General features: G+C 33.3%; 3 protein-coding genes across 3 annotated transcripts; 2 read left to right on the top strand and 1 right to left on the bottom strand.

The window, feature by feature from the left end:
* The first annotated feature begins 536 nt into the window (after positions 1-536).
* Positions 537-9,196, top strand: LOC110994080 (CLIP domain-containing serine protease 2). The gene is made up of 7 exons (XM_022260569.2): positions 537-747; positions 1,716-1,843; positions 3,413-3,566; positions 5,571-5,679; positions 7,040-7,227; positions 7,883-7,984; positions 8,595-9,196. The coding sequence occupies exons 1-7, from the start codon at positions 681-683 to the stop codon at positions 8,903-8,905; spliced, it is 1,059 nt and encodes a 352-aa protein (XP_022116261.2). The 5' UTR covers positions 537-680; the 3' UTR covers positions 8,906-9,196.
* Positions 9,197-11,114: 1,918 nt separating this feature from the next.
* Positions 11,115-16,292, top strand: LOC123689549 (CLIP domain-containing serine protease 2-like). Its single transcript, XM_045630039.1, has 7 exons — positions 11,115-11,225; positions 11,703-11,836; positions 11,986-12,184; positions 12,468-12,585; positions 13,363-13,550; positions 14,537-14,641; positions 15,655-16,292. Exons 1-7 carry the CDS (start codon positions 11,162-11,164, stop codon positions 15,990-15,992), a joined length of 1,146 nt encoding a protein of 381 aa, XP_045485995.1. The 5' UTR covers positions 11,115-11,161; the 3' UTR covers positions 15,993-16,292.
* An 896-nt stretch (positions 16,293-17,188) lies between these two features.
* On the bottom strand, positions 17,189-19,485 carry LOC110994066 (uncharacterized protein C14orf119). The gene is made up of 3 exons (XM_022260553.2): positions 19,218-19,485; positions 18,905-19,134; positions 17,189-18,641 (listed from the first exon to the last, which is right to left on the bottom strand). The coding sequence occupies exons 1-3, from the start codon at positions 19,264-19,266 to the stop codon at positions 18,378-18,380; spliced, it is 543 nt and encodes a 180-aa protein (XP_022116245.1). The 5' UTR covers positions 19,267-19,485; the 3' UTR covers positions 17,189-18,377.
* Positions 19,486-21,457: the final 1,972 nt, after the last annotated feature.

Raw genomic sequence — 21,457 nt, 5'->3', positions numbered from 1 at the left:
TAAATTTACATAATTGTATCGAGAGTGATTAGTGAGTACAGATGTGTAAAAACAATATAGCAAAAGTTACGTTTAGAAATGTGGCTTTTAATTTACGCCCGTACGTAGACTGTGACGTTCATAAATTTATACATTTTTGTGTTCAAAATAAAATTCTCTGCTTTTAAATAATTAAAGTTGATGTAAATTTCTTTATGTCTCCTTTCTAGATATTTTTAAATGTAAACTCTCATCTTTTTTCTTTTCAAGTAATCTGTTCTTTGACTAATTCGTAAAATATATTGCAAACAATTTTTACTTCTAAACGGTGTAATAGCGGTACAAACAGTTAACTTTTGAAAGGCGCTAACAAAGTCGACGGCTAAATCAATTCAAATCAAATAAATAAAATTTAGTGACTTAACTACAACAAAACTGAGAAGTGTTTATGTAAATTCCTTACTAACAAAGCTTTTATTTCGTAACCCAAAAGGAAAAACGTCAAAACAGTACAGGTATTCCCCAACACCTCAAAACCAGTCATAAGCGTCATCACAAACAGCTTATTGTCAATGTATACTCCGAACGAGTCGGTCGTGTTCGGCAGACAAAAGCCATGTTTAAAAACTTATAGATAACCCTCGGATGACCGGTCAAACTTATCACTGTGTCAAACATATACGCTGTGTTAGTCCATTACAATGATGTATAAGTTGTGGGTTGCATTATGTGTGACTTGTTTGTTTGTGTCCATTTCAGCACTCAAGGGTAAGATATCGTAAACTAGTAAATAAGGATTCTGTGTTAAATGTGTGATGTGTTCGCTGTACAATTGTTACACGTTGACAATTAACAAATTCCCGAACAACAAAAAATATATAGACTGAGTAATTATGTGATTAGTTGTAGAAATAGATTGATATTAATATACAGTTTTGCGTTGTATTTAAAACGATACGAAACGTCGAAAAGCAACTCGCAATAAAACTGTCAATAAGGAAAAATTATTAATAACGTCTTTTGATAATGACATGATGTCATCTACACACGATATTGATGTTTAAAATTGTAATTTACTTAGATCCCTACTTCTTGCGTTCACAAATTGTTGTAATGAGAGCTGAATAAACAAGTATTGTCTCTTACTTCTCTATTTACGGTACTTCAAAAGTTCAATTTATCTTCTCAAGCCATTTTTTTCACATATTTGACAAAGCCTAACAGAGAAATTGAAATACGGGCCTAAAAGTATATTTATGGATGAACTACAATGATATTATGACAGTTAACTAAAATAAGCATACAAAAAGTGTTGAAAGTGTTAAAACTACATATTATTTTATAACGACTATTGTTTTGTAGGGTGTTTTACTTGGTAATGTTTATAATGCAAAAATACCAACAGTTATGCCTAGAAGGGTACGTAAAGCCCTTTAGATAATGATATTAATAATTGTTTCGTTTTCGTCGGAACTTAAAAAACCAATTTCGACGAATATTTATTTTCTAATTATAACGATGCGAGCGAAGGCGCTTGGAATCCTGTCGGATCTACTTAGTACGCAGTACGTACGAACCAGCTGCTAATTAAAGATTAACAATAAATAGGGTGTTAAAACACCAGGGAGACCACACACGAGTTAAAGAGTTAAAACACTGTTATCTAATATAATTATCATATATTTATATAATTAAATTACTGTAAACTGATGAAGTAAATATAAATTATTTTGCAGATTGCAACGGTGACGCAGTCTGTTTGCCAATAGAGAAATGCAAATTGGCTTACGAAAATTTAAACGTCAAAAATATTCAGGACATTTTAAGAAAAACGTCTTGCGGCTTTGAGAGGGATAAACCGCACGTAAGGTTATTTAGTGCTTGTTTTAATATTAATATAGATTTTAAGTAATATCTTGGATTAAAATTTAATTGACAAACAACAATCTGTAGCGAGACTGTAATAGTCGAATATTATGAACACATGTGTCACATACATAGGACAGGTACATATTTGCGTCAGTTACATTGATCATTTTACAGGCGAAAAAGTGGAATTTCTATCACACGAACGATATGTTATTTCGTCTTAAATCGAGATACGGAACGGTAAATGCCCCACCAACCGTAGTCTTATCCTAGAATAGGGGTGCCCCTCGTTTTTTTTTATAGAACAGGGGGCAAACGGGCAGGACGCTCACCTGATGTTAAGTGATAACACTGCCGATGGACACTCCCGATGCCAGAGGGCTCAAAGTGCGTTGCCGGCCTTTTAATAATTTGTACGCTCATTTTCTGAAGGACCCTAAGTCGAATTGGTTAGGAAATACTTCAATGGGCAGCTGGTTCCACAATGTGGTGATGCGTGGCCAAAACTGCCTTGAAAACGCGCAGTTGTGAAACCGCAGACGTCGAGGTGATACGGCTGGAATTTCGTATTCTGCCTCGACGTCCGATGATGAAACTCAGCTGCAGGTATCATTAATCCGAACAAATCCTATGAACACCCTCTATGGTAAATGCGGTAGAAAATGCAGAGTGACCCCACATCTCTACGCAACGCCAAAGGATCAAGCCGCTTGGAGAGAGATTGGTCGTATATAGCATTGCTGCGTTTGCTGAAACATTTCAAATTTCGAACACACTCACACAGTAACATTACTTTGTATTTCCAAAACGATTTCGGCTCTGAATGGCGCGGAATCTTCAAATGCCTGTTTACTATAAAAAAATTAATGTAAATATAGGGATTTCCTACCCAACCTAATATAATGAGATTTTTTTTCTAGAACTGTTTAATTCCTTTGTATATTTTATATAGCCAACAATTTATTTTTATTTCATTTAAAAAATCCCTTGAATAACACACTTTAAAAAAGCTTAAGATTTATTATTAAAGTAAATAAATAGTTTTTATTTTCGACTTCAACGAATAATTTGTTTACAAAAATCGTGTTATTTATTAGTGTTGATGTGTTTAGACTAAGATAATTAGTTATAAAATATTGTTATACAAGAGTATATATATTAAATAAAACTGCAATATTCATAAACAAGATTTGTTTCATAATTTAGGCTTTGAGCGACTGGCTCCCAGATTCAGAGTCGAGACGAAAGTCTAGTGTAAATTCCGTATGTTAAAAAATTACTCGTAGTTACGAGGGAGATTATTATTCTTAGGGCCTGTTTCAATGTCGGGATAAGTTCCAAATAAGCTATTTATTACATAATGGTAGGATAAACACTATTGTTGCCTTTCACGACCGTCAGATAGCGCTATGCATCATGAAACGTGAAGTATCTTATTTGGAACTTTTATCTTTCGAATAATTTATGTGTTGCATAGCTATTTGGTACTTTATACTTATTAGGCCCTTAATCTGATAACGTACTCGTTACTTTTATTACACGTTTCTAAACACGCTTGTTTTAGGTTTGCTGTCCCCCAATATTTGTAACGTTTGGTAGAGAAAACTTACTGCCAAACATTTCGGTATGCGGTATTCAAACTGACGAAAGGATCTATGGAGGTGATAAGACCGACATTGATGAACATCCATGGATGGCGTTACTGCGATATGACAAACGTAAGTACCTATGGTAGTATGGTATCGCAGAGTACGAAACCACTAAACCTAATCATGCTCACAATGACATGTAACCCAAGAAGTTTTTAAATGTATGGTTGTTTTTGTATTAACACTGTTTATTGTATTTAGCTGATTTCGCTGGCCGTGTCCACATGTTTTAGGGACGACACCGCTTTTTATTTTTTCGTATGTATGTTAATTTTAACGTGTTTGTCCTAATTTTTTGAACCAAATAAAAAAAAGTCTATTAATATATTTCTATAAATAATAGAACGAATTCAAACACGTTTCCTATTTGTAGAATATTTTCCCATTTATTGACTTATACGCATACTTGTACGCTATTAGTATTTCATAGGAAGTAAATGCCTTTAGACATAACATTTTTTGTTGAGGTATTACGCCCAAATCAAATAAACTATTTCAATCAATTTTTGACCATTTGACATAGACGGATTGTAATAGCCATCTATGCAAGCTATCCATGATAGGTCGGATCGGTGTATGTGTAAGACCTTTGTGTGAAAATGACAGTTCAACTGTGCCAATATCCTATTTTAAGATTTTAATTTATAACGGTTTTTAAAACAATTAAAAAGCGATTTGATATGTTTTAAACATAGACCGGTATATATTAATATTATTTTTACGGTTTGATTTACTTTATTTGGTTTATATTGATTATGAAATATGAGTGTAAAGAGCGAAGAGTTTGCATCTATCCGTCGCCAAAAATGGATTGTCTTCGTAGGGTTTGGTTATTGGGATGCAGATAGGTGATCGATCGGCTGTCACGGTCTGATCTCAGATTTAGTTCAATCTGAGATTGTGGATTTACTATTAGGTTCGGACGTCAGTAAACACTGCCACGATCCCGACGACGTTGATGCGGGAAGTCAGATGGGTAGCGAGTTCACACTAAAACATTCTCCCCACTCCCCCCGCCCTCGCGGTTTGCGAGAAAGATTCATTCCATGTAACCTGGGCATAATGTCGGTCATGGAAACTGTAAACCGTTGTAATATTTATAATTTAAAAGTTAAATTATAAATATTACAGCAAAAAAAATTATTTTTTTTTTCTTTTTTTTTCAATTTTTATTGGTTAAAATTCAATTTTTTTTCAATTTTTATTGGTTAAATTTTTAACAATTTTTTTGCACGTCATCACTCCGTGTATTGTTACAATAAACTAATGTATCTTTAACTATTGCATGACCAACTGAGCCGTGAAGGCTATATTTTGATCTTACGACACTTAGGAAATACTGTGGGTTATAAAAATAAAGACACGGTTTTCCTTTGTTGATCTTATCGTAAATATTAATTACGTATGCGAAAACCGCATCTAAAGGATAATTTGCCTGTTTTATTATATTCGGATGATGTTATTATCAACAAGTGCCTTTAATATTTATTATAAAATACTGTAATTTTGTTTGAGCATTGTGCATTGGGTTTGCGACCAGCACATCGGTCGTGGGTTTTATATATGTTTAATATAAAGTACCTAATAAAGATTTCGGGATTTGGCGTTACTCCCATCTCTGTTACATCCGAGAAAAATGAGTCCGCGTCATAGACTTTATCCTTTTCAATAAAAGGTTAAAGTCTATGACGCGGACTTAAAAATACACAAATTATGCGGAAAAAAACTCATATATGCACTTAACACTGCCACTAATTTCTTGAAATACGCGAACTCTGTACTTTTTTCATCAACGTTCTTTTAAATAATCACAGCTTACAGGAAACGTCTCAGTTGTAGAAATATCAAGACACATTTCATTCAACCCGTCTATTGCGCCGGCTTTTTCTCTCGGCCTACACCCTCTGTCTTTGCCGATGAGTAGGGATGCCTACAAGCTTGAATTGATTGACGTGGAATAAGTGATACATAGAATATCTTATGTTCCAAAATAAACGTATTTTATTTTATTTTATTTTATTTTATTGGACAATGTAAGGATTAAAAATGCAATCACAAGCTTTCTATTTATAGCAAAGGGGAGCCACGGATTTTATTGTGGTGGAGTCCTCATATCATCGCGTTACATTCTGACCGCTGCTCATTGTATCAAAGGAGCTGACATACCACCAAGTTGGAAACTGTAAGTATTTTTTTCTCTTTTTATATATTATTTAACAATTCTGTCTTTGTGGAACCAGCTGCCGACTGAAGTATTTCCGAACCAATTCGACTTAGGGTCCTTCAAGAAAAGAGCGTACCAATTCTTAAAGGGCCGGTAATGCACTCGCGAGCCCTCTGGCATTGAGAGTGTCCATGGTCGGCGGTATCACTTAACATCAGGTGAGCCTTCTGCCCGTTTCCCCCGTGTTCTATATAAAAAAAAAACCAAAATAATATATTATATCACAATATGTTACATTAGAAAACCGCTGTGGTTTGTATTAATGTAACCATAGCAGTCTTGTTTAGGAGCGCGACAAATGCATGTTAAAGTAGTTTTTTATTTTAAATTTATGTTGGTTAGTGTTAGGCTATCTATTATGTGATTGGGTAGACTATTTATTAGCCGCGGTAGCAAATACCGCAACGTTCTCTCGCCATATTCTTTGTACGCTCTCGATGTACAAAAAAAAAAAAACGTGTATTATTCTTGCTTTCGTAATCGCATTTTAGTGTTTATTGTTTCTGTGTTTGGTGAAATATTACATAAACTACCTATTTAGTGCTGTATGTAAGATGGGTAGGACTACATAAAACTCAATAAAAATAAGTACACAAATAAAATATTTTTTATTTTTACATCTTAAATTTTTTTGCTATCTCTCCAGTTTGTATGACGTCATTAAGCCAGGTTCGCAGATATTTCCGACGACTTGTACAGAGCCGAACTTGCGTTAACGCTCGAGTCTGTACGTCATGCTCCACACGTTTTGTTTATGTCATCTCGAAAAAAGTGCTCGACTAGAAGACATTTTTTACTTTTTCTGTTTGTAAGTGAAATATAGATTAAATAATATATTTTTAACTTACTGAGTTTGGTCTGGCTGTCGGCCAGTTTATTGTAATTCTTGTAAAACGTTTTTATTGTAATTATCATTTTAAAATATATTTCTTAAGGTAATTATTTTAGAAGAATCAATGATTATTTTACTGGCAGCTGGATATCATTCATGTGAAGTTAAAAGTTGTGAGACACTTTGCTGATTTTTAACTGGCATGTACATGTACTTAGAGTTGTTGCGGCCTAAGCTAACATTAATGTAATTTGATTTAAGACACTCTATTTTCCCCTATGAATCGCTTAATCGCATGTAAAATAAATAAATTTCACCTGCACCCTTCACCGTTTGAGCAAATGTTAAATGCGCACATAGAAAGAAAGTCCATTGGTGCACAGCCCGGGATCGAACCTACGACCTCAGATATGAGAGTCGCACGCTGAAGCCACTAGGCCAACACTGCTCTAATAATAATAATAAAATAGTATTTATTAATTGTAGAAGTCATGTGCGTCTTGGTGAATGGAATTTAACGAGCGATATGGATTGCCGAAGCAATGATTGCAGCCCCCCAGTCGTGGATGTGCCTGTCGAGAAACTTATCCCTCACGAAGATTATAGGCCAAGAGATGGGAATCAACAGAATGATATAGCTCTCATCCGGTTGGGAAGAGAGGTGAAATTTAATGGTGAGTTTTGACGCCTATTCGCAACAGTGTTTGACTCAATAACATTGATGAGTCCATAAATAAAGCTGTAATACAAAAATAAGTGAAATTACTTACTATCTTAGCTAAACATTAATGAAACCTAAATGACATTCATCCATATTCATTCTTGAATGTCTGAAAATCAGTATTCCTGGTGACAGTAACTTAAACTCAGCTTTGTGAATATTGTGTATGCTGCTATAATACAATTTTCTTCTTGGCTTCTTTCTTTTTCTTAATAATTTAATATTAGGTAGATTATTAAGCTTTTGAGATTTAAACTTTTGTAATTCTTGTACGTCCTTCTCCTTTGTATTGCATCGCCACTCAAGAATCAGTGAGATTTGTTGTTTAGGTTTAAGTTTGGTTATTAATATTTAAGGTTCTAATTTTTTTATAAGATTTGGTATTGATAGATTCTTCCCTTACTAGGGTTGCCTGGTTGCGCTTGTTAGCAATAAGGCCGCCCGTTGCATCCCTTATAATTTGTATGTTTTTGTTTTAGTATAAATCTAACGAAGTGTGAATTCATAAATAAATATACATACTATTTTTCTTCCATTCGAAAAAATTCAAAAGCAAGCTACAACACAAAAATATGTGTTGTACGATCGAAAACCACTTATTTTTTCAGATTTTGTGAAACCTATCTGTTTACCGACCTCAGAAGAGCTTCGTGATAATTCCTATGAAGGTTGGGATATGGAAGTAGCAGGTTGGGGCAAAACGGAATATAGTAAGTATTAAAATAAAGGCCGCCATGGCTAATCGCGTCCGGAGTCCGTTGAACCAATAATTGTTTTATCCATTGGCAATAAAAAAGATCTTACAAATAATTCAGATGCATGACCTATATTACGTACCTACATAATGTTTTAACTGTCTGTACTTTTGTACATGGTATTACACGAGTCTCAAAATAATAACAAATAAAGTATGTTTTTACTGTTATGGATAATTTTATATCCATAAACATGTAAATTATATCGCTCTGTGGTCAGTTGTTGACATTTGAGCGGCGAATGACCCCAGGTATAGCGACATTTATTTCGCTAAAATGTTAATACATACCTACATGATTACAGAATCATATCATGTATACACACACATGTGCGTCTCCATATTTACATGTATGTGTGAATATAATTTTGTTCTACTTTTAAATTTATATCGTTTGTATCGTATAGTATACAAAAAAACACTACCCAATTCTCTAACACATGTCATATTATCTTCTTGAGCTTTTCGGTAAGACTTAATACCACTGAATCTGAACTTTACAAGTAGAAAGGCATTTGAAAAGGCTTCCTTTGACTGATTTCAACATTACCATTTGTATATTTTAGGATCTACATCCGACGTAAAATTGAAAGTCAAACTACCAATTGTGAGCCACCAAAACTGCATGGAGGTTTATGCGTTGGCATCACGCCTCATCACGGATAAACAACTGTGCGCTGGAGGCTTGGATGGTCAAGACTCCTGCCGTGGAGATTCTGGTGGGTCTCTTATGGGCCAGGCAACGAAAAAGAAAATCTGGTTCGCCTTTGGGGTCGTCTCCTATGGCCCTTCACCTTGTGGGACACCAGGTTGGCCTGGAGTCTACACTAGAGTGACTGCATTTAGCGATTGGATCCTATCAAAGCTTGAACCGTAATTATATAGCATATTCAGAACTCTACTAGATGGCGCTTATCCTAAACAATGCTAGTGGTTTTATTATTACATAAAAATAAATGTATGTATAAAATGTGATTGTTATAAAAATACTCACAATAAAGTGCCATTATATAAATGTTATATAAGGTTTTATTTTCATATGTACAACAATTAATTGTTTTATAGACAAATTCAAGGGTTTTTTACAATTGTTTAGTTAATACACACACAGTGGTTTTATACTGTGTCAATTTCTCTTTTTATTCTTAAAATAAATAGATCTAATGTATGCCTGCTTTTTATTGCATGTGAAGTTCATTCCAATAGTATCTACTGGGTTCGCGTATTTTGGTCAAAGCTCATGCTAAAACCGACTTCTGCATATTTAATACTAGGATATTTGAAGGACACAATACAAAACACAAGCTGGAATGCGCACAAGTGACATGTATGAAGATCGATGTAACCATAGACTGGGAAATGTAGGATTACATCGATCTTCTGGAGACTGAATCAATCAATTAAAAAAAAAACAAATTTCGAACTTCTATTTTATTGGTCAAAAGTAGATAATATTTAGAACTTGAAATTTTTTACTTCTTACAGTTTTGATTTTTCCAATTGATGTTTCTTTTTTGAAATATTAAAATAATTGTTTTTGCAATTAATACATTATTAGGTGGCTTCAAAGAGTTTTCAAGTTTCAAGTCTCGTTTCTTCTATCTTTTGTAACTCATGTCACTGTTTTTTATGTAGACCAACGAAGTATGTTTAACGAACGGTTAACACAAATTATAATTACTGAAAATATGATACAAGTGTAAGTTAACTAACAAATAAGAACCTAAACCAAATTTATTTATAAATAAAAACACATAAAAATAATTTCGTAGCATTAAAACGTGTTCCTCAAACTTCATATATTTTATTTCAATGTCATGCTAATGCTAGCAAATCAAGGTCGTCTTATAATATACTATTTGATTACCAAACATTGACTTAGGAAGTAAAATAAATATATTTATGTTAAATACCTAGAAGAATTATAATTATTTCGCTTTCATAAGAAGTAAATTAATAGCTATAATAATTTATCATATCAAAGGTGGCATTTATAGGTTATGGTTGGTATTTATCTGCAAATTGTCATCATACATCATAGATAAATATAAAATATCTGGATCTACTCAGACTCATAGTCGACACAGGTTACAATTGTTACGCCTAACTCCCCTTTTTATATTTAAACTTAATTATCTGTATCCAAAATTCTCTTCTAAATATGAAATAAATTTCACGATGCACAATGATTGTATCTTGATTTATTTGTTCGATTAAGGATATCTAAGATTTCTGTTTCTCAGTATAGATCCCACTGAAGCTAGAATGTTTGACATATTTAGTTGTGCTTTCTTTATATTTCTGCAGAGGCGTTAGTTTTTTGTGCCTGATTAAACTTTCTTGTTCAGTGTATTAGGTGTGTGAACCTGTTATCGCAAAATAATTAATGACGAAGGTATTTTGCGACAGGCGTAGGGAAATGCGGTATCGCCGTTGCCTAGTGTAAGCTAATATCAATCTGTGGCGTAGCTACCTTGGGTGGCACCCGCTGCGGAAGTTGGTGGTGTCACCCCATCGAAAGTAAAAAGCAATAAATGTTATAGGATAAAGGACATCGATCATTTGTTAAAAGATCGCGAGTATGGTGCGGGGAATTCCCCACGACAGCGTCAGGCCCTTTTGCGGGAATCCCTGAATTCTACATAGAGCTATCTATGTTTCAGTTTTTCTTCTATACTTGACGCCATACTTTGGGTAAGGCTTTTGGTGAGTGCTTTATATTTTCCTGTTTCTGGCCAAAGCAAACCGAAGGACCAAATGTCTATACTGTATTTAGTTGAAAATATCGTTCAAGTTAGACGCGTCACACACACTAAATGAGTCAGAGTTACCAAGTCTTGATACGTGAACCGTAACTATTTGCACAAATTCGTTCACCTCACACCACTTCAACTCTGTACTTATCATAAGTTCATTGATTAGTTATAGGAGTTTAGAATTAGTTATCTATTCAACGAAAAAAATTACATGTTCAGTAAAACGACTTCAAGAAACCTGGTAATTCAATCGCCAAGAATATTCGTTAGGCGTATTTTCCTTAAATATTTGTTATCAAAATAACTAAGGTCATAATAAACCCAGTTGTTGTATATTATCAGTCGTTCATGGACTTGACTAGCGATCTTCATCCATAATGTGTAAATTCTTTTTAATCTATGTTTTTACACTGCAAATTATTGTTGCACGCAGTGAACGAGGTAAATATTACTTTTTTACTTAAGATTTCTAACGATTATTTCACCTTTATAAGTTCGATTGGCTTAAGAAATAGTTAACTTGCATAGGGTAAACATATTCTAAATATTTTACTTATAAATACAATAGAGCGCTACATACAAATTCTAGTCATCAATATTCGATCCCAAAATCTCAAATGCTGCTACTTAGGGACCCATGGTCTATGTGTTGCCCAATTTGAATCCTGGGAAATTAATCATCAAGGAAGTCTAAAGGTTAGGAAAATATCCGAAAAACAGAAGAAGACTAAGAGAGACTGTAACCCCAAATGGGACTCACAGGAGAACACGCTCGCATTATAATTTGTTTTATTTTCTTGCTATTCGTTTTTAATACTTTTATTATTACTATGCAAGTTCAGAGTATTGTAAATACTGTTTTTTCTTATATAAATACATGTACGCTTGGATTGAAATGTAGTAAGAATAACACTTCAGAATGCAAATATTCAGCGTGCGTTAAGTTGGAAGAATGTAAATTAGCTGTCGAAATACTCAAAAATGGTCACAGTTATCTAGCCGTCGATTTGCTGAGAAGCCTTCACTGTGGTTTTGATAACAATAAACCAAAGGTAAAATTATGTCACTATTTTTACTACGACTATAGATAAAACTAGATTTACCAAAGCATACTTCAAAAAACAATGATAGGGAGACCCCATTGAGTGTAATTTACTGTATTTCTGAAGTTAGTAGCGTGTTATATTTTTTGTAAACTTAGGTTTGCTGTCCTATACTTCATGAAAATAATGAAACTAAATCCCATGCTGAATTGAATTCTTATCAAGAACTTTCAAATAAGATGTTTTTGCTTCCAAATGAGACGGTTTGTGGTATTCAATACGAAGATAGAATATTTAATGGGATACAGTGCGATATAGATGAGCATTCGTGGATGGCAATGTTGCAATATACAAAACGTAAGTTATATTTGATCTATATTAGTCAAAGGAAACGACACATCACATATGGGATGAGCCATCACGATCTAATAATTTATTATTTTAAGTGTAATACTATTCTAAAGTACATGATCTTTAACTTATAAAATTTAATTTACAATGAAATCTAACGAAATTTTAGTATTTAATAGGGAAACAATACAGTCGTTTTACGTCTTAATTTGTTATAAAAAAATAATAATCCGAGATAACTTCCAAAGATAAGATTTAGGTGTTTCTTCTCACTAAGTCTTTTTTATAGGTAATGACAATACAATTTTGAAGAAATACTATTGCGGAGGAGTACTCATATCACCAAATTATGTCCTGACAGCGGCACATTGTGTTAAGGGAGACATTACAGCCTTGTCTTACAAATTGTAAGTGCAAAACTCTGTTTCTGATTTCACCTTGGCTGATTTACTTCGTGCTTCGCTCACACCAGTGAGCTTCCGTGCTGCCCTTCAGGCGACTGACCAGACCGCGACGGCCCGAGCTAAGATCCGAATCTCGCAAGAGACTCCTCTGCGCTAGTTGCAGAAAATACCCGATTCCTGCCGAGCTACGCTCGCCCAGTTGATTTGTACAGGCTTAGGGCAACAGCGAGAAATTAGCGTTCTTTAAAAAAAAACAACATCGGTATTAATTTTGGTGACTGCCTTTAATGCCTGTTTGTTATATGGAATTTGGCTATTTTACATTCGTTTTTAACAAATTTAAATCCAATCCCGTGAGATGAGTCCCATTATGATATAACCGACTGAACTGAACTGAACCGACTTCAAAAAACTGACTGAAGTGTTTATCAATACAAAGTGTAATTTTTTCAAGTATTTTTTAAATCACCTATGCTGTGTCGTTGCAGCAAGATATAATACTTCAGAGTAATACTACACGGTACGTGTTTAATGGTTTGTTCAGTAATAATTTGTGGTTAACTTCATTTATTATCCCATCATCAGCCCTCTGCAGTTCAGAAGGTTAGCGAGATCCTTACCACTAAAAATATTTCAGTCCTCCAGACGCCCTTAAGATGGGCCCTCGGAGTTCTCCAAACCGCTTAACCACTAAGTTATCTCTGGTTTACTATGTAAACCATATGTGTATAGACGCATTTTATGTTTTAATTATGTCTAATAATTTTTGGTCTATTGTAGGACAAACGTTCGTCTAGGAGAGTGGAACACGTCAAGTGAAATTGATTGTAATTATGGCGACTGCGCACCATCTGTTGTAGATGTAGCTGTAGAAGAAATAATACCACATGAAGACTATAATGCATCTGATTCTAATAATTATAACGATATCGCCCTATTGAGACTAAAGCAGAGCGTTGCATTTAGTGGTACGCCAAATGTTTATGCATAGTTTTTAGAATTAAGTTTGCATGCGTTTAGCATGGACACGTAAACCTTCGTTAGTAATTTTGGGTAAAGAGACCTATACTAAACCTATTGACAAGTTACCGCTGAGAAACATCTCTTATACATAGCATTCTAAAATGTAACCTTTTTTGTATCAAGGTGTTCAAAATATGTTATGTTACGTAATTTACAATACCAGGAAAATTATATCATAAGGGTCGAGGAATACAATTTAGGGGAATACCGATATATTTTCTAACTTTTACTTATAGGTACTCTTTGGAAAAACCTGTATTTATACCATATAGTCATAAATGAGTTATACCAGCTAAGTTTTCCGCATAGCACCAAAATAATACCACTAGTTTATCATACGTTAAAACATTAGGCACAAGAGTTATTTATAACGATTACGTATGCTAGTGCATAAAGTTATTGAGTTGAAGTCTTTGCTTAAATGCGCTTATCTCACGAAGTTCATATATCGTTTTTGTGTTATAAAAATAAATCAATATAACATGAAACTACAATATTCACGCAGGTGTAACCTGAGTATCGCTAGTATTAGATAAACCTAGTTCTCATTTCTATATATATTAAGCTACGTAATTTTCCTAATATTTTTAATCCTACCTAGTCTTTGTCTTGGCCTAAACCTTCCTACACAATTCAATAACGTGAGAATTAAAAACAATTAATTCTCACGCATTTTATTTTCGGATATATCTAGTTCAGGTTGCGAAGATCATGGGGCCTAGCACCCGCGTGGCGCGAAGGCCTTCCTGGACCGCCCGGAAGAAGTAAATCATGAAAAGATAGAGATATTAAGCAAACTGACCGATCCCCTGATGCGAAAGCCACTCTTGGTTGATCGGTTTCTGTGGAAAAATTGGCTTTATTAGACCTGTTCTATTTGTTCATGCAAAGGAGATGGTTGCTTATTCATTTGTTTAAAATTTTCTTTCAGATTTTGTCAAACCAATATGCCTACCATTTACAGAAGATTTAATGAATAGCTCATATGAGGGCCGCTTGCTTGAGGTGGCCGGTTGGGGTTCGATAAATCATATAAGTAAGTGATATCGTCAATTAAATGCGAGTAGGTATGTATCGCAATGCAATATATATCTAATTTTAAATTGAGTAACAATCGTAATAGGGTGTTATTAATTAAAAAAATATATGGAAAGTTAACAAATGCTCCATGGTTTTTTAGTACTCAATCGGCACGAACATTTAATATTCAAATAGTATGTAGTAAACTAAATTAATTATTATCAATATACTGAGCTACTGTGCTAAATCTAAATGCATGCGTCGAGGTGCGTCCCTCTCTAAAATATAGGGGGCCGATGGCTGGCCATGCGTCATACTCGTGAACGGGTGCTACTTGTGGTGACTGGTTGTAATTGAATTCGTGTATGCAGTGATGTTAGTTTTTTCGACTATGTATTTGCAGTTGTTCCCACGAGAATGTAAGTGCGTGCTCCTATTTCTCCAAGCTTCCTACTGATAGAGGACAAATCTTTGTTTTTAATTTATTTGCTTATTATTTGTTACTTAAGATGCCATGTGGAACGTGGTGTAATGGTTGCAGCTCCTTACAAACGTTGTGTAAAACAAAGACTTGGGGATTAAAAAGAGTGGCGGAGAGTTTATTGCCTAGTATTTCTCCTCCTTTCTTCGTCTTTGATTTGAGAACTGGTAATAATTGAAAAAAAGAAGCATTTCATGTATACTCTTTTTCTATATTCTATATTCTTTTTGACGATGTTAACATTGTGTTTCCTTTATGATTTTTAAATTTTTTTTGACAAAAACTAATATTATCGTATTGACGTATACAAATATTTGAGGAAACTATCGTAAAATACATACCATAGACAGAGTACACACAGTACATCTCCATAAAAAAAAAACTCGTTGATTTTAAGGATAACGCATTATATATATTAATTATCAATATATACGTAACATTATAATATAATTAATATACGTGCGTCACATTTATAGCTATTAATTTTCAGGAAATTAATATAACTGGGCATATTAAATTTTTTCTTCCTATTTAATGAATGTTTACAGGTCCGAACACCGACGTAAAGCTTAAAGCTAAAATACCAGTGGCCAGCAATGAGGATTGCAAACGCTTATACCACCCGCATAAAATATCCATAAGAGACACCCAGATCTGCGCAGGAGGCGGGACAAGAAATGAAAATTGTTGCAAGGGTGACTCTGGAGGAGGTCTTTTTGGACAAACTTATGGAATACGAAGACCAGGTCGAGGATATGGGAGTAATTGGTTCCTCTTTGGTATCATATCGTTCGGGCAAACTCCGTGTGGTACTCTGGGATATCCAACAGTATTCACGCGCGTAACTGCGTATAGAGACTGGATACTTACTAATATCAAACCTTAGTACTATGCCTGACAAATGTTCGATACGCTTCAGCCTATTACAGATTTGCCTATCACTTTGACAACATATTCTATGTAGTTTATTATATTTTTAATATAATTTTTATTATTACATAAACACTAACAGTGGTAGAAATAAACGTGGAATGAAATTTTATACCAAGAATAACCTAAGAATAAGCAAAATGTCTACTAATAAACCGGGAATAACCTAAACCTAGTATAACGTCTGCATAACTGTTCATACTAGCGTTATTCCAGCCGCCATCCTAGTATAAGGGCCTGTTTCACAATGTATGAATAAAGTGCCAAATAGCTATGCAACACATAAATTATTCGAAACATAAAAGTTCCAAATGAGATACTTCACATTTCATGACGTATAGCGCTATCTGACAGTCGTGAAACGCAAAAATACTATTTATCCTACCAATAAGTAATAAATAGCTTATTTGGAACTTATCCGGACATTGTGAAACAGGCCCTTAGTCTGATATAGGTAACCTAAATCGTGGCTTACGGATTTTAAATAAAAAACCGTTTAAACAATATTTTGAGAGGGAACAAGTTCATGGAAACTCATGTCAAGTTCATGGAGACTCGTACTACTCGGATACAATTATGCCCACATTAGAAGTCACAATAGTGTGGAGATGTTTTGGTGTTTGGAACAAACGATTTAGGCATTTATTGTCAGGGGACAGAACATCTCTAGCAAACACCAAGATGTATATAGTAAGTAGCTTTGGCGCCTTGGTATAAAAATATAAAAAAATAACAAGGCACGAAACAATATAAATGGTTGTCCTTTGTTAATTGTTGATATTCATTATTTGTGCGGACTGTCCGAAGTTGTAAGCTGTTTGTCAGAGCTAAGTCTAAAAAGTTTTATATTGTTAAATTGTGTTCTCACCACATTATTATTACCGGATTCAATAATAACGGAAGGAACTCGGTAATTAATAAGTGAAGTTATTTTGAAATTTTAAAGCAATATTACGTAAAATGTAATAATATTTTATCCAACGTGCAACGTCAGATTTTAAATTTCGTGTCATTAGAAATGTTTTTTAATAAATCGAATTAATCTTCGTTCCTTTCACGTCTCATATTTTTACATCAATTTATTTTTCAAAGTGGTCATAAAATAAATAATCCAACCATATTCAGTGTGGGGTTTCTAATAATAACAACAAGTAGGGAATAATACTTTATTTAAATACGAAAAAACTGCAGATACTTTCATTCACACATACATAGCCAGCACCTTTTATCACTACGAAATAATATTCAATGACAATAAAGTAATATATTAACATGAAAATAAAGGAATGTTCACGCTTGGCACAATATGTGTTTTGTACTTGTTTCATATTCTTTGGATGCAACATAACTAAAACACCGATGTATTTGTCAATGTTTAAAAGAATTGTAACTGCGAGATTCAATTTTAATTAAGGGCATGTTTTCTATCGAAGAAAAATATATACTCATTCTTCAAGACTTATCTTAGCAATTCTTGAGAAGCGAAAGGAGTTATTTCTACCATCCCTACTCAAAATAAAATAGAAATTATAAATGAATGCTAAATGGAATGTAGTATATGTAATTTTGACATTTGTACTTGACAACCTTTAAAATGGAATGACATTTTAATATTTCTTTTCTAAGACTACATGATACATAATATATGTACTAAAAACTATACACATAAAGATAGGAATGTTTTGTAAGTGTGTATCAATAGACTGCAAATGGCAAGATATATGTTTATAGTATAACTATGTGAAGAATTGTGCTTCTTTGCAATAAATATATGACTATATTACATATAAAACAAAAAAGGTAGGTCTATGCAAATCATTTTCTTTTACATCTATATGAAAAGACATTAAAAAAAGCTGCACACCTGAAGTATAAAAGTATATACTTATCCTTATTATAAGTTCATATCAATTTGGGAACTCATAGATAATTGGTGAAATATTAAATAATAATAAAATTAATACACCGCTCTTTTACCTTCAGTCAAGATTAAGTCTGATGCTCATAATGCCAAAAATGTTTTTGATTCTTTTTCTTTGTTCTACAGACTCAAACATCTTTTTAACTTAAAGAAACCAAATAGTTTTAAAGTCTTCTCTCTATACCTCTACATATTGTGCTTTTGCAGCATTTATAAATATCTTGAATGACACAAATATAGACTCCAAGAATAATGTTTAAGCTAAAGTTTGCAAGCACAAGTTTTTGTACAAAACAATGAAATGAAAGTCATATATTTTTTTTGGATTCCATATTGTGTCATAGTATTGTTGATACATTTATTTTAAAGTTATTAAGAAAATGTGTTATTTCCTCAATTTCAATATACCTTGATAATATTTTAGGAAGCTGCTGCTATTTCTACAGCAACTTCTTGAGTTACTAGATTTTCTCCCTCTGATGGCTGTTCAGTTGCAATCGATTCATTATTTTCACTATATTCAATTGTAGCAAAAAACTCGTCCATCCCATTTACTTTGATGCCATTTGTAAGAATGTCTTGGAGTTTTTCTCCAAAATCTGGGTCAGTCTCGGTTACTGCCTTAATCAGGCGTTCTTTTTGATCCTCATTCCATGTTGGATACCATTCATTGAATAGCTTAATCTGCAAAATAATAATAGTAAATTAAACCTTATTCTTTAATAGTTTAGGCATAATTTTGTTTTAAAAACTGCAATATTTAACAGTTTTTATTAAGTCATTGACATGGTCAAAGTATTGATGTATTTAATGATTTTAACAATGAAGTCCAAGCATAAATTTATCTGGCCAAATACAGAATTTCATACATGAATTCATTTAGATATATATACTTTAAAAATATAAAGTACATTATTTTCATAAGTATGCTTGTAAACCAAACTTACACGACACTGAAACAGGCTCAGGGGCTTGTCTTCACAGGTAAGTGTAGAGAGACCTGCAGTTAGCTGATCAGGTTTATCTCCATGAGCAGCAGCAAGTATTGGCAAGAAATCCTCTCTCTGCAGTTCACTAAACTCTTCAAACCATTGAATCATGTATCGAAGCTGAGCTTCAGAAGTTAAACCTGAACTGGACATTCTCCGATATGTGTATCTGTGCTCAGTAATAACTGCTGTAAATAACACTTAATAATAATATTACAAAAATTCACAGTCAAGTACTATTTAAACTTTTTGGTATCGTAAGAATACTTACACTCAGAAACAATAGGCAAACAAACTGCAGACGCAAGAATATAACTCATTTTATGACGATTTACGTTTGTGTTCTACGAAATCTACAGTGAAACTAAGATCTTAAAATGGCTATTAGATCATAGATGTAAATTTATAAACTTTCGATTACATTCAAATTTAAGCAAGGTTAAATAATATGCATAATTTCACCTCTACGTTATATCATACACTGCTGAACTTTCTATTATTGGACTTTCGGAATCAAACTTATATCCTACTTATACTTCAGCAGTAGATTATTTAACTGGTTGGCCTATGTGACGTTCAATGATACAATTATCATTTTAATACATACCTTTGTCTTCTGAATGTTTTTCGAATTTTAAAATATCTTACGAGTTGCGTAGTCTTTCAGACTTATGAAGATATCGAGGATTTTCTTTTATCAACATTAAACTAATGCTCTTTTGCGTTATCAATTAGAGCTTTGAGAACTGCAAATCCAATCATCAAAAGCATAAGAGTTCTCAATTAATTAAATATTTAAATCTTCATTCTTATGACCTTATCATCTAGATTCTAGATAAATTTTTCAATTAGTTGGTACATCTATCAATTTTTCTCCATAGATTAATTATATTTCGTTTACTGCACAAGTCACAGACAAGTTATGATCTTATAGCCTGTGCCATGAAAGTATGCTGTGAGAAGCGGACTGTGGCAACTAATATTGCTTTTTGCATCGCGATATGTTTTTTATTTCCAAACAATATATTATTATAGTTTTATTTTAATCATATTCAGGCAACATATCAAAAAATAATTAGGCTTTACGTTAAATCTCACGGCGACATTTCTCTTTCCGCATAAACCATGGAATTAATTAAAAAATGATTTTTTTTAATTAATTTTAAATTTGACACGTACTTTTTGCCGCGCTTAAACTTTATTGTGAATATTATGGCATATAAATATTTACATAGTATAAAACAAAGTTGCTTCTCTGTCCCTAATCCCTATGTCCCTTTGTATGCTTAAATCTTTGAAACTACGCAACGCATTTTGATGCGTTTTTTTAATAGATAGAGTGATTCAAGAGGAAGGTTTATATTATGTATAATAACATCCATTAAATAGTGGAGAAGTACTGTTATTTTTGAGGTTTCTAATGTGATGTCGTAAATAATTACATTTTTTCCGCTTACATTGCAAACGCAGGCTGAACCCCACGCGTTTTATCAAAATAATGTACTAAGTATTGTAAGTACACATTGAAAAGGTCTACAGAAAAGTCCGTGATGGTATATGTCTATCTCTAATGGATAACCCACAATAACTTTTTTTTGTCATTTACCACAAATAATGGCTAATTTTCGAAGCGATTTTAACCAATACAGCATTAATCCTTAACCAATTAAATCCTCGAATACATTGTTCGTTTAATATAGATCTATACAGCGACGGAAATAACAACACATAATAAAAACCTGCTTTTCATCAGCATTGCACCCGTGCGAAGCTGGGGCGGGTCACTAGTATTATATATTTTAAAACCACTGAACTGATTTTCTTGAAGTCATACGTCGACGAAGCACAATTGTTATCTTATTAGTCGTAGTCTTGAATACTTAGCAACGTTCCTGGCCTATTAAAACCAATAGTCATTCCCATATACTTTAAAACCAACTTCGATGTCATACAATATAAGCAAGCAAGCTTTTATTAGTATGTTAGGACGTTCAAAGTTTCTTCAGAATTAAGGGATTTTTATTATATATAGGCAAGATATAAGTACTCCATTTAGATATACCTATTTGAATTTTGACGATTGGGCGTTCGCAAAGCACACCTCTTACTTCGATATAAGTACAGTTTTTTTTAAACTGTAAATGTTTTGATTGACTCAGTATTAACAACGGTGACACGTAAACTACGAAGCAACGAAAATCACCTTTTGCCTTGATTTGGGGAGTTTTTAAGAGCCACGTATAGCTATTATATATTGCATAATTTTCAGATTTTCACAGGTGGTCAATGTTTCAATTTCTCTACCTTCAAAGGAGTTGTCTGCGGATGAGGTCGGTTACGGATATTATAGATATACAATGAAATAAACCTTTACAGACTAAACTTTATTTACTTTTAGCGCAAACAAAACATTATTCATAATTATACGATCATTGTTTCGACCATTAATCGAACCTAGAATGTTTACATTTTCTACACTTACTTCAACAAGGTAGGTTTATGACTATGAAT

This window comes from Pieris rapae, chromosome 11, assembly GCF_905147795.1.
Source record: "Pieris rapae chromosome 11, ilPieRapa1.1, whole genome shotgun sequence".
In the NCBI taxonomy this organism is placed as follows: Eukaryota; Metazoa; Arthropoda; class Insecta; order Lepidoptera; family Pieridae; genus Pieris; species Pieris rapae.
Note: the sequence above shows the minus strand (reverse complement) of the source record. Positions and strands in the feature narration are given on the sequence as shown.